Source organism: Propithecus coquereli, unplaced genomic scaffold (genome assembly GCF_000956105.1).
Source record: "Propithecus coquereli isolate 6110/MARCELLA unplaced genomic scaffold, Pcoq_1.0 Scaffold53, whole genome shotgun sequence".
NCBI classification, from domain to species: Eukaryota; Metazoa; Chordata; class Mammalia; order Primates; family Indriidae; genus Propithecus; species Propithecus coquereli.
This window is the reverse complement of record NW_012151174.1, coordinates 2042826-2055833: the sequence shown is the minus strand read 5'-3', so window position 1 is coordinate 2055833 and position 13008 is coordinate 2042826. Positions and strand designations below refer to the sequence as shown.

Here is a 13008-nt window from a genome sequence, read left to right as displayed (position 1 = left end):
GCGGCCACCGCGACGGCCGCGCTGCTCTGGGCCGCCGTGACGCGCGCGGGGGCCGCGGGCGCCGGGGCGGCGAAGGGCGCGCTGCGCCTGCTCTGGGGCTCGCTCTTCGGCGGCGGTCTCGTGGAGGGCGCCAAGAAGGTGACGGTGACCGAGCTCCTGGCGGGCATGCCCGACCCCACCAGCGACGAGGTGCACGGCGAGCAGCCGGCGGGGCCGGGCGGCGACGCGGACGGCGAGGGCGCGGGCGAGGGCGCGGGCGACGCCGCGGAGGGCGCTGGCGACGAGGAGGCGGCGGTGCACGACGCCGGGCCCGGCGGCCCCGACGGAGCTGTGTCCGTGTCCGACGGGGGCCCATTCCGGCCCGAAGGGGCCGGCGGTCTTGGGGACATGGGGGACACGACGCCGGCGGAGCCGCCCACGCCTGAGGGCTCCCCCATCATCAAGAGGAAGCTGGGGGTGAGAGGGCAGGCGGGCCTCGGGGCTCTGGAGAGATGGGGCTGGGCGGAGACACCACGCAGAAGAGGTGCGAGGAAGAGGGGCCCTCAGAGAGGGACAGAGATGGAGAGAGGGAGAAAGGCTCGCAGTGCCTGGGAGTGACAGCGAAAGAGACACCTGGGGGACCAGGGAGAGCAAGAGACCCAGGGACCAGATCAGAGGGGAGAGAGGCCAAAGACCCTCGGGGACACACCTGGTTGTGGGCAATGAGGCAGCCCACGTGGGAAAGGCCCCCGCGCTGGGAGTGCCCTGGTGGGGGTGGAGGTCAAGGCGAAGCTGGGGAGCCTGGGGGAGAAGAGCTCCGCTGGGAGTCAGCCTGACACTGCGCAGTGCTTTGGGCCTCAATTTCCCCTCCGTAAAGTGGGAATCACCATCTTTCTGCCTTCTGGTGGGGAAGCATGGAACTAGATTACCCAGGGCGAGGCAGGGCGGTCAGCCCCGAGAAGCACCTGGCGTGGGGGCTCAGGCTTGCCCTGCCCCCAGGTGGATGGCGAGGAGGAGGAGCTGCCACCAGAGCCCGAGCCGGAGCCGGAGCCAGAGCCTGAGCCCGAGAAAGCCGAGTGAGTGGCCTTGGGGCCCAAGGGGCCCGGCTCCCTGGGCTGGGAGTCTCTAGAGGTCAGGGCCCGAGGCTGTCCTGGCCACCGTGTGTCCTCAGCATCACTCAGCCCAGATTCAGGCACAGAGGAGAGGCTCGTGAAATCAGTGCTCCCCTCTTACCGCCAGGCCTTGGTGTGCGCCTTCTCCCTGCCCGGAGCACCTTCCCAGGGCTTCTGAGTCTTTCCCGCCCTTTCCGTTCTGCTCACATGGCTCCTCTCTGGGAAGCCGACTTTGACACCGGCCCTCTCCTAAGTTGAGGAGGTGTCTCCTCCAGGTTCCCACAACCCCCTGAGCTTCCCTTATCCCCTGACCACTCTGGGCTGTCACTGCCTGGTGACACTGTCGCTGTCACTATCTGTCTCCACCACTGGACTGGAGCCTCATGAGGGCAAGGCCTGAGGTTGTCTCATCACCCTGTGTCCCTAGCTCCATTCAGACCTGGGCCGGTGAATGGCTTTGAATGAATCAATCAATCAATCCATCCATTGCCCAGGTTCCTCCTGACCTCTCTCTGTGTCCTGCCCTACAGTGCCGAGAATGGGGAAAAGGAAGAAGTCCCTGAGCCCCCACCGGAGCCCCCCAAGAAGAAGGCACCTCCTCCAGCCCCTCCGAAGAAGGAGGAAGCTGGGGGCGAGTTCTGGGGAGAACTGGAGGTGCAGAGGGTGAAGTTCCTGGTGAGGCTCCCAGCCAGACCCCCTCCCCCACCCACCGCTCCTCCCCACTGTGTTCCCGAGCTCATCTCCATGGGAATCCCAGCTGGGGAGAGGGCAGAGATGTCCTCAGACCTGGGGGTAGGGCAGCATGTTCAAGGTGGCCCTCGCTTGGCTCCTCACCCCCTCCCTGCCCACTGTCCTTGTTCCAACCTCCATACCTTTGCTCATCCAGGGCCGCCTGCCTGAGCTTCCCACCCCACCTTCTATCCACTGCTAAGTTCAACTGAGGCCGCCGCTCTGGCCCTCCTCCATAGCCTGTTTCGTGGCTCTCAGCCTTTATGTGTGAGCCCCCACACCAGCCCCAGCAGCCCCGGGGGGTCTGAGTTCCGGGGGAATCGCTCATCTCACCTGGGCCAGGAAGAGGGGCAGGCGTTCAGGAGGCAGGTCCCAGGGCTCCGTGTGTCCTGTCTCCTCTCCGGGCCCAGCCTGATAGGAGAGGCTGAGGGAAACACGCGGAGCAGAAGGTGGTTCAGTGAGGATTCGTGGGAAGAATAAGGGACAGAGGGAAAGACAGAGGTGGAGAGAAAAGAGGAAGGGGAGACGGAAGATGTCCCCTGCCTGGGGCAGAGCAGACAGGGTAGCCTCACCTGGGAAGCAGCACGGCAGAGCGGTTGGGAGTGCGGGCTCTGGAGCCCAGCTGCCGTGTTCACATTCCCGGCCTGCCACTCCTCGACTATGTTACCTTGAGCAAGACACCACCTCCCCGAGCCTCAGTTTCCTAATCTGTAAAGTAGGCATAACAGCAGTACCCGCTTCATAGGGTTATGGTGAGAATCAAACAGTTCATGTATATGTAGCTCTTAGCAAGGCCTTGGTATACAGCAAGCACTTAATAAATAGGAGATTGTGAGATCAGATATTGAGAACCCAGGTGCTTTGCTCGTGGGTAATAATGGGATGGATTCTCCAGGGCAGAGGCTGGACTGTGAAATCTTTCTTCTTCTCTTCTCTTGCTCTCAGAACTACCTGTCCCGGAACTTTTACACCCTGCGATTCCTCGCCCTCTTCTTGGCATTCGCCATCAATTTCATCTTGCTGTTTTATAAGGTGCTGATTGTGGTGGGGCTGGGCGAGTCAGGCCCTTATCCAGGCTGTGGGGTGTGAGGCTCAGCCCCCCGCAGTTTCCCAGGGCCCTGCAGTGAGGGGACAAGGAGTTGGGCTCAGGGTTCTTAGGAGGGTTCAGGGTGGACACCTGGATCTTGGGGCCCCCCAGTGCAGGGTAAGTGGCGGTGTCTGGGTCCATCTGGAATGGATGCCTGGGTGCCTGTGGGAGTTGGAGCAGGAGTGGATCTGGATTCCATGCCCAGCTCTGCTGGGGGCCAGCCCTGTGCCCCTGGGTGCAGGCCCTCATCTCTCAGCAACACCCACTGATTCAGTCAAGCATCTTTGCTTTCACGTGAACTCAAGAGAAGTTTGTGGGGAGGAGAAAATGGGCAGCCCACAGAATGGAAGGAAAGACCTAAGAACCAGGCCTCCCAAAGGGACAAAGGGACCCTTGGGGCCTTGCCAGGGGTCTAGATAGTAGGACGAGAGGCAGACTGAAGATCAGAGCGTGGCTTCTGTGACATAGAGTCCTGCCTCCGCCACTCACTGGCTGTGTGATGTTAGGCAGGACACTTAACCTCTCTGTGCCTCAACTTCCTCATCTGTAAAATGGGATAGTAACAGTGTCTGCCTTGTAGAGCTGTGAGGATGAGAAGAGGATGAATATATGTAAAGCACTTACAACAGTATCCGACATATAGAAAGTGCTGTAGAAATGGTGGCTATTACTAATTTGGGGTTTGTGTTAATATTAGTGGTTAGTCTTTTTAGGGCTCCATTATGAATATGAATCAACTGTTTTTATTCCTCTGTCACCTGGTTCAATGGGCAAATTCTCAGGACAGAATCTGATTTGCTACCTAGGGTCCTGGGCCCGCCCCTCAGTCTTGATTGACAGTCCCACCAAGACTGTATGGCCCTGTCCAATCTCAGGAATGGAGGCTGTTAATGTTGTTAGTGGGTTCTGGGTATGACAGCTCAGGAGCCAGGACACTGTGGCCCTGCCCTGATGGACCTCCGTCCTCACTTCAGGTCTCAGACTCTCCACCTGGGGAGGACGACATGGAGGGCTCAGCTGCTGGGGACCTGTCAACTGCAGGGTCTGGGGGCGGCTCTGGCTGGGGCTCAGGGGCCGGTGAGGAGGCTGAGGGTGATGAGGATGAGAACATGGTGTACTACTTCCTGGAGGAGAGCACGGGCTACATGGAGCCCGCCCTGCGGTGCTTGAGCCTGCTCCACACGCTGGTGGCCTTTCTCTGCATCATTGGCTACAACTGCCTCAAGGTGGGCTGTGACCCTGGGCTCCAGGGCAGGGGCTTGTGGAGGAGGGAGGAATGCTGGTGGAGAGGACCCAGGGCTGGGGCTCAGGGCCTCACAGTGGTCAGGCCACGGGGGTCCTGGAGTTGGGGTAAGAACCAGGGGACTGGGTACAGGATTAGGGACTTCAGCAAGGATGCTCTTCAAACCAGAAACTATCGCATGTCATAGCTGGGGAACTGGAACGGAAGAATAAGAATTCTTTGGGCTTAACATTTTTACATATGATGTTCCCTCTGTCTTCAATGCTTTGCCCTGCTTCCACCCCCTTCCACCCCCTTCCACCTGCCTATTCTACTCATTCTTAAGGCCTGAGTTCAAACTTCCCTCCCTCAGAAAGCCCCAGACGGCATCAGGCACCACTTCTGGGCTCCACAGTTCCCCTGTTTTTCTCCCACCCTGGCCTGGACCCCTCCGCCCACGCCCCCATCCTGACCCTTCCGCCCGTGTCCCCAACTCCTGCCCTCATCATTCTGGGAAAGCTCTTCTAACGTGGGGTCTCACGGGCGAGTTCCTGCCGCTCTGCGGAGGCCGTGGTCTCGCCGAGGCGCCCGACACGGCCCTTTGCCGCCCTCCACGATCTAGGTGCCCCTGGTGATCTTTAAGCGGGAGAAGGAGCTGGCCCGAAAGCTGGAGTTCGATGGCCTCTACATCACGGAGCAGCCTGAGGACGACGACGTGAAGGGGCAGTGGGACCGACTGGTGCTCAACACTCCGTAAGGCCCAGCCCCGCTGGAGGGCGGGGACAGGGACCAGGGCTCCTGTCCCTGCTGGCCCTGACTCATTGTCCCCAAGGCCTAGTCTTCCTCTGTCAAGTAGACACATTTCCCCTGCATTAAAGTACCTGCGGGGGCGGGGCTGGTGACACATGGAGAGTCCCGGGCCCCTGCGGGGAGGTTCCGCTTCAGTGAGTCTGGGGCGGAGCCCGGGAACCGGCATTCTGAATCCTGCCCCAGGTGTGATCCCCACCCAGCTGCCGGGACTGGGAAGTAAGAAACCCTCTGGTTTTTAAGCAGGACGCAGGAAGGGAATGAGGGCGTGTGGGGGCGATGCGGTGAGACTCTGGCCCCCCACCCTGCACCCCTGGCCCCCTCCATTTCCCCCCAGATCAAATCCCACTTCAAGTGTTGATACAGTGGGGCTGCAGCGTCAGAGGGCGACGGCTCTAGAATAAGAACACCAGGCCCGGTTGGAGCCCTGGGTTGGCCACACCCAAGCTGGGAATTCTCGGTCAAGTCGCTTAGCTTCTCTGTGCCTTAGTTTCCTCATCTGTAAAGTGGGGATAAATAATAGCCCTGGTCTCACAGGATCTTGTGATGATTCAATGAGTTAATATAGTTTCTGCAGCACAGTAAATCCTAGACAAGGTCTGGAGGTCATTTTATTACGGAGTCCTGCCTAGTAGACGGGGTGCGAGGAGGAAGAGGGGATCAGCCACGCCAAGCACATCCTGCACTCGTTGTCACTGTCAAAGGCACATTTAGTTTGCACACATTTAGGTACCCGTGCTTAGCGGAGGGTCGGGGAGTCGGGGAGGGAGGGAGCGCTGTTTAAAATAGTGTCTGCTCGAGACCTCGACTCGTAAAGACCATTTCCTGTGAAAAGGAGCCACCTCCTTGGAGAAATGGCAGCTTTTAGGGCTCGGGCAGGGGACGTACACGATGAGCCTGGATCATCTTGTCGGGTCAGAAAGCAAGGATGTGCTCCATGAGGAATGGTGACATGCTGACAGGAACCAGGAGCCAGCTAGACGGGGCTCCCACTGGGCAAAGCAAGGACGATATGAACATCAATAAGGACAGGAAGTGCAAGGAATTGAAACCCTTCAAATAGATCTAAGTCCCATGAATTCCCAACACATCTTTGCTCCAGCCCTTCAAAAAACCAAAAGTCAGCTGGGCACGGTAGCTCACACGTGTAATCTCAGCACTTTGAGAGGCCAAGGTGGGAGGATCGCTTGAGGCCAGGAGTTTGAGACCAGCCTGGACAACATAGCAAGACCCCATCCCCCACTACTCAAAAGGCCGAGATAGGAGGATCACTTGAGCTCAGGAATTTGAAGCTGCAGTGAGCTGTAATAAGGCCATTGCACTCCAGCCTGGGCAACAGAGGGTCTCCAAAAAAAAAAAAGAACTTGTTGACCACCTTTGCCAGGGCATAACTTATCACTCAGAAAACTGGTAAATAAAGAGCTGGAATCTTCGAATAAAATGAAATAAAACAGTGGGAGAAGGCAGGGTTCCACTGGGGTTGGCACAGGGTCGGTTAGCTTGGACTCCTCCGTGCCCTGTCACCACACAAGGGCCCCCCAACAGGAGTGCGATTCTGGCGTCTTTTTGCACACCTGGCTCTGAATGCAAGTTCCCTGCCTTACCTGGGCTCCACCAAAGACAGTGGGGTCCCCGCTGTGCAGAGTCCCCTGTGAGAAAGCGCTGGGGTTCCCAACCGCCCTGGCCTGGCTGGTGGTCCCTGACCCCTCTTTTCCTAACATCTCGCGGTCGCTCTCTCCTGGCAGGTCTTTCCCCAGCAACTACTGGGACAAGTTTGTCAAGCGCAAGGTGAGAGGACATGGCTGCTGAGGTGGAAGGGCCTCCTGGACTGGGTCCCTTGCTGCCTGCCACCAGCGCATCGCAGCCCTGCCAAGCGCTTGCTTTGTGTGTGACCTTGGGCGAGAGGCTTTGCCTCTCTAAGGAGCACCTCTGTTTCCCCATGGGGGAGGGAGCACGATGACCACGCTCCCTGTCTTGAATGCCTGATGCGTGGGACGAGCTGAGTGAGCGCCTGGCACCGAGCAGATGCTCAGTAAACAGCAGCGAGGAGGGAGCGAGCGGCGCTGCCTGAAGCTCACACTCTGCAACCCGACTCTCTGCTTTTCTACTCCCGGCTTGTCAGCCCTTTTGTGCCTCAGTTCCCTTCATGTTCAAACTGGGGCACTAATAGCGCCAACCCTACAGGGTTGTGAGGATCACACGACCTGCTGCGTGAGCAGTATCTGGCACGTAGGAAAACGCTAGATAAGGGTTGGCTGTTACCATCATTCATTCACTCGATAAATGTTTTTGGAGTACCTGTTGTGTGCCAGGACATGTTTTAAGAACTCAGGATCCAGCAGTAAACAAAAAAACAGTGGTTCTGACACTCAGGAAGGACAGATGAGGAGCACATTTGTAACGCGCGGGTGGTGATCAGAGCTGTAGCGAACAGTGACGTGGTGCAGGGGTGGAGGTGTGCGTGTTGGCCAGGACAGGCTGCTGTTGTGTGCAGGGCGCCCGGGAAAGGTCATGTCAATCAACAAGGAGGTGAGGGCGTGAGCCAGTGGCAATCTGGGGGAAGAGTGTCTGGGATGGGGAACGGCCCGTGCAAAGGCCCTGAGGCAGAACGTGCCTGGCATATTTGAGGAGAGCAATGTGGCTGGAACGGAGTTAGTGAGGGGGTGAAGGGGGCCTGATTATATAGGACTCCTTGCTTACCTGCCTAAAAATAATTACCTGCCTAAAAATAATTACCTGCCTAAAAATAATTAATTAATTTGGCTAATGAATCAGCTGGACTTTTATAACATTTGGACCCTCTCCCTGAGGATCTGAAGAAAGCTCTGGCCCTTCTCGCCAGAAAAATGCACCCCCAATTTCTCACACAGAGTTTGGAATGTCCCCAAAATAGCCCTTGCAGGTCGAGAAACCCATTTCCCCACTCCAGCTGTGTGTGCATGGCCTGACGCTCTCCTGTGCAGGTCCTGGACAAACACGGGGACATCTACGGGCGCGAGCGGATCGCAGAGCTGCTGGGCATGGACCTGGCCACGCTGGAGATCACGGCGCACAACGAGCGCAAGCCCAGTCCGCCACCCGGGCTGCTGACCTGGTGAGCCGGGAACGACCCCGGGCAGGCCTGGGGCAGGCAGGGGAGTGGCCAGGCTCTGACCCTCAGGCATCTCCTCCAACCCCTCCCCCCACACAGGCTCATGTCCATCGACGTCAAGTACCAGATCTGGAAGTTCGGGGTCATCTTCACAGACAACGTGAGGAGCGGAGGGACTCGGCAGGGGAGGGGTGTTAGGGGGTTGGGGACTCCACCCTCAGGGTCCCTGGCTAGGGAGTGACTCCTGAGCCCCTGCGTAGCTCTGATGCCCCAGGCTCCCTGTCCCCAGCACATCCTTTGACCCCTGAGTGCTCTTGGATTCCCAGGCGACTTCCTTCTGCAGAGTCCCCACCTGCCCAGGATGCCTGTAACCGAGAGTGCTCGTCACTCCAGTGCTCCCATCTTCCACGTGCTCCCTAATCAGAGGTGGCGCCCCACCCCCGGAGCATTCCCGGCCCCCCTGACTGCTGACCTCTGTGTCCGCAGTCTTTCCTGTACCTGGGCTGGTACATGGTGATGTCCCTCCTGGGGCACTACAACAACTTCTTCTTCGCTGCCCACCTCCTGGACATCGCCATGGGGGTCAAGACGCTGCGCACCATCCTGTCCTCCGTCACCCACAATGGGAAACAGGTGTGGAGAGGACCCGGCGCAGGGGTGTGGGCTGGGCAGGGACGAGCATGGCCGTGTGGGTAGGGGTGGAGGGGTCTGGGCCGGGCAGTGGGGGCCAGGGAGGGGCAAGGCCGGTCGGGCTGAGCCGGGGCAGTGGGGGCAGTGAGGCCCAGGGGCTGAGAGCCACACGGGCTGAGCGGGGTAAGGACCTGGAACGGGCGTGGGGGAGGGCAAACCGAGGGTGGCGCTGACCCATCCCGTGCCTGCCCCCAGCTGGTGATGACGGTGGGCCTCCTGGCGGTGGTGGTGTACCTATACACCGTGGTGGCCTTCAACTTCTTCCGCAAGTTCTACAACAAGAGCGAGGATGAGGACGAGCCTGACATGAAGTGCGACGACATGATGACGGTGAGTGCTCTGCGGCAAGTACTGACGCCGCGTTTTCCCGTCTGTAAAGAGGTCGATGACAGTACCCGCCTCGTGGGCTTGAGAGCCGACCCACGTGGCTACTTTGAACACTGCAGGCACATAAGTTGCTCCTTAAACGTTAGCCATCGTTTCCATATTATTTGAGGTTTTACGACAGAAAAGTGCTCAGGCAAAGTTCCCCTGCCATTTAGGAGCCACGTGACTTGGGGCAGGCTCCTCAGCCTCCTCCCTATGCCCTGAGGGCCTCACCTGAAAATGGGTGTGTAATAATAGCACCGACTTCTAAACAGTGCTCCCCGGCCAGTGCTCCCGGCCGCTCACACCTAAAAGACTTAGCATAGCACCGGGCGCATATAAAGGATTTTACATAGATGTTGGCTGCTAGCATTACTGTCCATGATTAAAAGTTTCATCCAAAGGACCAACATGCAATGCATGTTTATATTTTCTCTTTTATTCCAATAATGGCGATCATAACCCAAATTGATTTTAACTTGCTAGAGTCACGGGCCACAATTGAAAGAATTGTTTCAAGGGTTTATCTGAGAAGGTGTCTTGTGATTTGGCCCCCATGAGTCCCTGCTCTCAAGACAAAGTTCAGCTCCTCAGACATTCGAGGCCCCATCAGACACGGCCTTGCCGTCCACAGCCTCAGTCCCCTTACCCAAGACAACTGGATTCTGTCACATCCTGGGGACACAGAAAGAACAAGTGTAAAATTTTTCTCATGTGCCAGGTGGACGATGCTCCACCCCCACCCCCATCCCATACTTAGAACCTTCTTGTGGTTCCCCAGCACCCTGTAGATAAAATTAAATCACCCCACCATGGCTTACAAAGCCAGGGAGAAGCTGGCCCTGCCTGAGTCTAACCACAATCCCTCTTGCTTTTTGCTTTCTGGCTGCCTGGTTCTCTTTCAGTTCCCCTAAGGCCGTGTGTTTCCTCCTGACTCAAGCCCCTTGCACCTGACGTTCTCTCTGCCCCCAGCCCCAGGCCCAACCTGTACACACACCTCACCTTACCATTGATACCTCACCTTTCAATTTAAATGCTGCCTCCTACAGGAAGCCCTCCCTGACCACTGGCTGGGCTAGGGCCTACAGAGCCCTGTGACCAGGTCCGGCCTCGTCTCTTTCCCTGCTCTCACTCACAGGAGCTATTTTCCAGCCCCACTAAACCTCTTTCAGTTCCTCACAGGAGCAAGATTTCTTCTACCCCCCTGATGGTGATGTAGCTTGTGGTTTTCTCTGCCTGGAACATTCTCCCACCACCACTTCACCTGACACCACCTCTAAGTTCCAGCTCACACGTGTCTCCTCCTCCAGGAAGCCTGGCCTGATGGCTGAGGCTGGGTCACAGGCCTCCACTGGGCTCCCAAAGCTTTCTGTGCTTCTCCCAGCTCATCCTCCATCTCACAGTGACCCCCCAAAACCCCAACCCCTCTGCCCTGCCCCCCAAGCCCCCGACCCCTCTACCATGCCCCCTATCCTGCCTGGCCCCTCTGCCTGTGCTCTCCCTGTCACAGCCCTGACCATTTCTGGGCTGTCACTGTCTGATGTGAACCCTGTGACCTCAGCAGAGGTCAACCACGATCAGTTGTTATGTCTCCAGTCCTGCCTCGCCCAGGGCCCCTGCTGGTCCTCAGCGGGTGTTGAATGATTGCGTGAGTGACCAGTATGCTCCCCCCTCCTCAGTGTTACCTGTTTCACATGTACGTGGGCGTCCGGGCTGGCGGAGGCATCGGGGACGAGATCGAGGACCCAGCAGGCGATGAATACGAGCTTTACCGGGTGGTCTTCGACATCACTTTCTTCTTCTTTGTCATCGTCATCCTCCTGGCCATCATCCAGGGTCAGCGCTGGCCGGGGTCTTGGGAGAGGGTCCTCAGTGCCCAGAGGCAGGCTAGCTCCGTGGCTGAGTGCAGGCCCGGGATCCAGTCTGCCTGGATTCGGATTCCAGCTCTGCCTCTTCGTACTGTGAGACCTTGGGCAGGTCACCCCATGGGCCTTAGTTTCTCCATCTGCAAAACGAGGGTGTTCATGATACCAACCTCATAGGGTTGTGATGAGCACCAAGTCGATTAAACGTGCTAAGTGTCTGGGTCAAGTAAGTGCTCAGTAAATGCCTAGTATTATTCTTCTTGGGAAGCAGGGTAAGATTAGGGAGATGGGGGCTGGAAGGCAAGGCCCAGAGGTAGGTATCCAGGGAGGGAGGAGTCTGAGCTGGGCCGGGCACTGATCTCCATCCTGCCGCCCCAGGTCTGATCATCGACGCTTTCGGTGAGCTCAGAGACCAACAAGAGCAAGTGAAGGAGGATATGGAGGTAGGTCCTGTCTGGGGGTACCCAGAGGGATTATGGGGTCCTGGGGGTCAAATGGGCATCGCCTTCGATGTCTCTCACCATTCACAGACCAAGTGTTTCATCTGCGGAATCGGAAGCGACTACTTCGATACGACACCGCACGGGTTTGAGACTCACACTCTGGAAGAGCACAATCTGGCCAATTACATGTGAGCGCGGGCCTGCAGGCCAATCAGGAACGTGGGGGCGTGGCCGCCACCAGCCAGGGGCGGGGCACTGGACCTGGGCCAGGAAGGGGGTGTGTCATCCATGTGGGTAGATTCCCAGCCAGCCAATCAGAAGGAAGGGGTGGTTCTGACCTGTCTCCTGCGGCCTTTCCACTCTTAGGTTTTTCCTGATGTATTTGATCAACAAGGACGAGACGGAACACACGGGTCAGGTGAGGGGGTGTTAATGGGAGGACAGTGGGCAGAGACATGGAGAGCTTTAATATGAGGCCAGTCAGCAGGTAGCAGTAAAAAACTTTTTCAATACCAAGCATTTGAAGATGTGACCAATCCCTATCCCCCAATCCTAGGAGTCTTATGTCTGGAAGATGTACCAAGAGAGATGTTGGGATTTCTTCCCGGCTGGCGATTGTTTCCGCAAGCAGTATGAGGACCAGCTTAGCTGAGACAGCCCCAGCCGGCCCTCCACCCCCACCTCAAGTGCCTTATTCTCACAAGCAAGCCCCTTAGGCCCCCAAGCCCCTCCCCCCAAGGCAGCTGGGGGAGAAGTGACCTTGTACTGGAGAAATAAAGTCTGTGCTACACCCCTGGCATCATTGTATCTGGTTGCTGAGATTTTGGAGTTGGCATCCAGAAATTCTGCTTCCCCCCAGAAAAACGAGATGACAACAGAGGCTAAAGTCATGTTTATTGAGAGACGAGGATATGTCACGACCACCAGTGCGTCTGTTGAGGAGGGGGGTGTAGGGACTAGTTCCTAACACCCGCCTAGGGGCTCATTCCTGGATGTAGAGGTTGCTCGGGGCAGTAGGATCGTCCGCTGGGCGCGTCTCCACTACTACAGGCCTGGGGAAGGAAGGGAGAGTTCAGTTCATTCATTCATTCATTTGCTTGTTCCTTCACTCATTCATTCATTCAGAAAGTAGTTAATAGAGACTGTGCCAGCCCAATGCTGGGCACAACAGTGAACAAGCAGACTAGTCCTTGCCCTTGGGGAGCTCACAGTCTAGAGAGGGAGACCAACACGAATCAGTGAATTACTTGAGTGCAAAGAAGAATGGGGTGCGTGACAGGGAAACCTAATCCAGGAGGTCCGCCAAGGCACACCCAAGGAATAGATGGTGGAGCCTGAAGGAGACTCAGGAAGGTACTGGTGAAAGGGCAGGGAACAGTGTTCCTGGCAGAGAGAACAGCCTGTGCAAAGGCTTTGAGGTAAGAGAGAGGCTGGGGCTTGGTCAGAGATGTCATGGCCTTGGGGGTTGTGGCCAGGATTAAATATTTATCTTGAGGCCATAGGAGGATTTTAAGCAGGGAGAGAGTAACACCATCAGATTTGGATTTTACAAAGACCCCTCTGGCATGTCAAGAGGGCACAGGGACTCCTTAAAGAGGCTCCCACTGGCTAAATCCG

The 13008-nt window shown here is 57.3% G+C and overlaps 2 protein-coding genes across 2 annotated transcripts in view; one reads left to right on the top strand and one right to left on the bottom strand.

Annotated features, from left to right (window-relative positions):
• Nucleotides 1-12185, top strand: part of RYR1 (ryanodine receptor 1 (skeletal)) — a 133021-nt gene extending 120836 nt beyond the window's left edge. Inside the window, exons 93-108 of the mRNA XM_012656979.1 lie at nucleotides 1-456; nucleotides 979-1055; nucleotides 1622-1766; nucleotides 2766-2852; nucleotides 3882-4133; nucleotides 4752-4882; nucleotides 6682-6724; nucleotides 7900-8030; nucleotides 8127-8187; nucleotides 8514-8660; nucleotides 8913-9047; nucleotides 10763-10919; nucleotides 11327-11391; nucleotides 11479-11579; nucleotides 11758-11809; nucleotides 11948-12185. Of these exons, the coding sequence (XP_012512433.1) occupies nucleotides 1-456; nucleotides 979-1055; nucleotides 1622-1766; nucleotides 2766-2852; nucleotides 3882-4133; nucleotides 4752-4882; nucleotides 6682-6724; nucleotides 7900-8030; nucleotides 8127-8187; nucleotides 8514-8660; nucleotides 8913-9047; nucleotides 10763-10919; nucleotides 11327-11391; nucleotides 11479-11579; nucleotides 11758-11809; nucleotides 11948-12043 (2136 nt within the window). The 3' untranslated portion in view covers nucleotides 12044-12185. The remainder of the gene's footprint in view (nucleotides 457-978; nucleotides 1056-1621; nucleotides 1767-2765; nucleotides 2853-3881; nucleotides 4134-4751; nucleotides 4883-6681; nucleotides 6725-7899; nucleotides 8031-8126; nucleotides 8188-8513; nucleotides 8661-8912; nucleotides 9048-10762; nucleotides 10920-11326; nucleotides 11392-11478; nucleotides 11580-11757; nucleotides 11810-11947) is intronic.
• An 81-nt stretch (nucleotides 12186-12266) lies between these two features.
• MAP4K1 (mitogen-activated protein kinase kinase kinase kinase 1) overlaps nucleotides 12267-13008 on the bottom strand; it is a 15712-nt gene continuing 14970 nt past the window's right edge. The window contains exon 31 of the mRNA XM_012657060.1: nucleotides 12267-12443. Within this exon, the coding sequence (XP_012512514.1) occupies nucleotides 12374-12443 (70 nt within the window). The 3' untranslated portion in view covers nucleotides 12267-12373. The remainder of the gene's footprint in view (nucleotides 12444-13008) is intronic.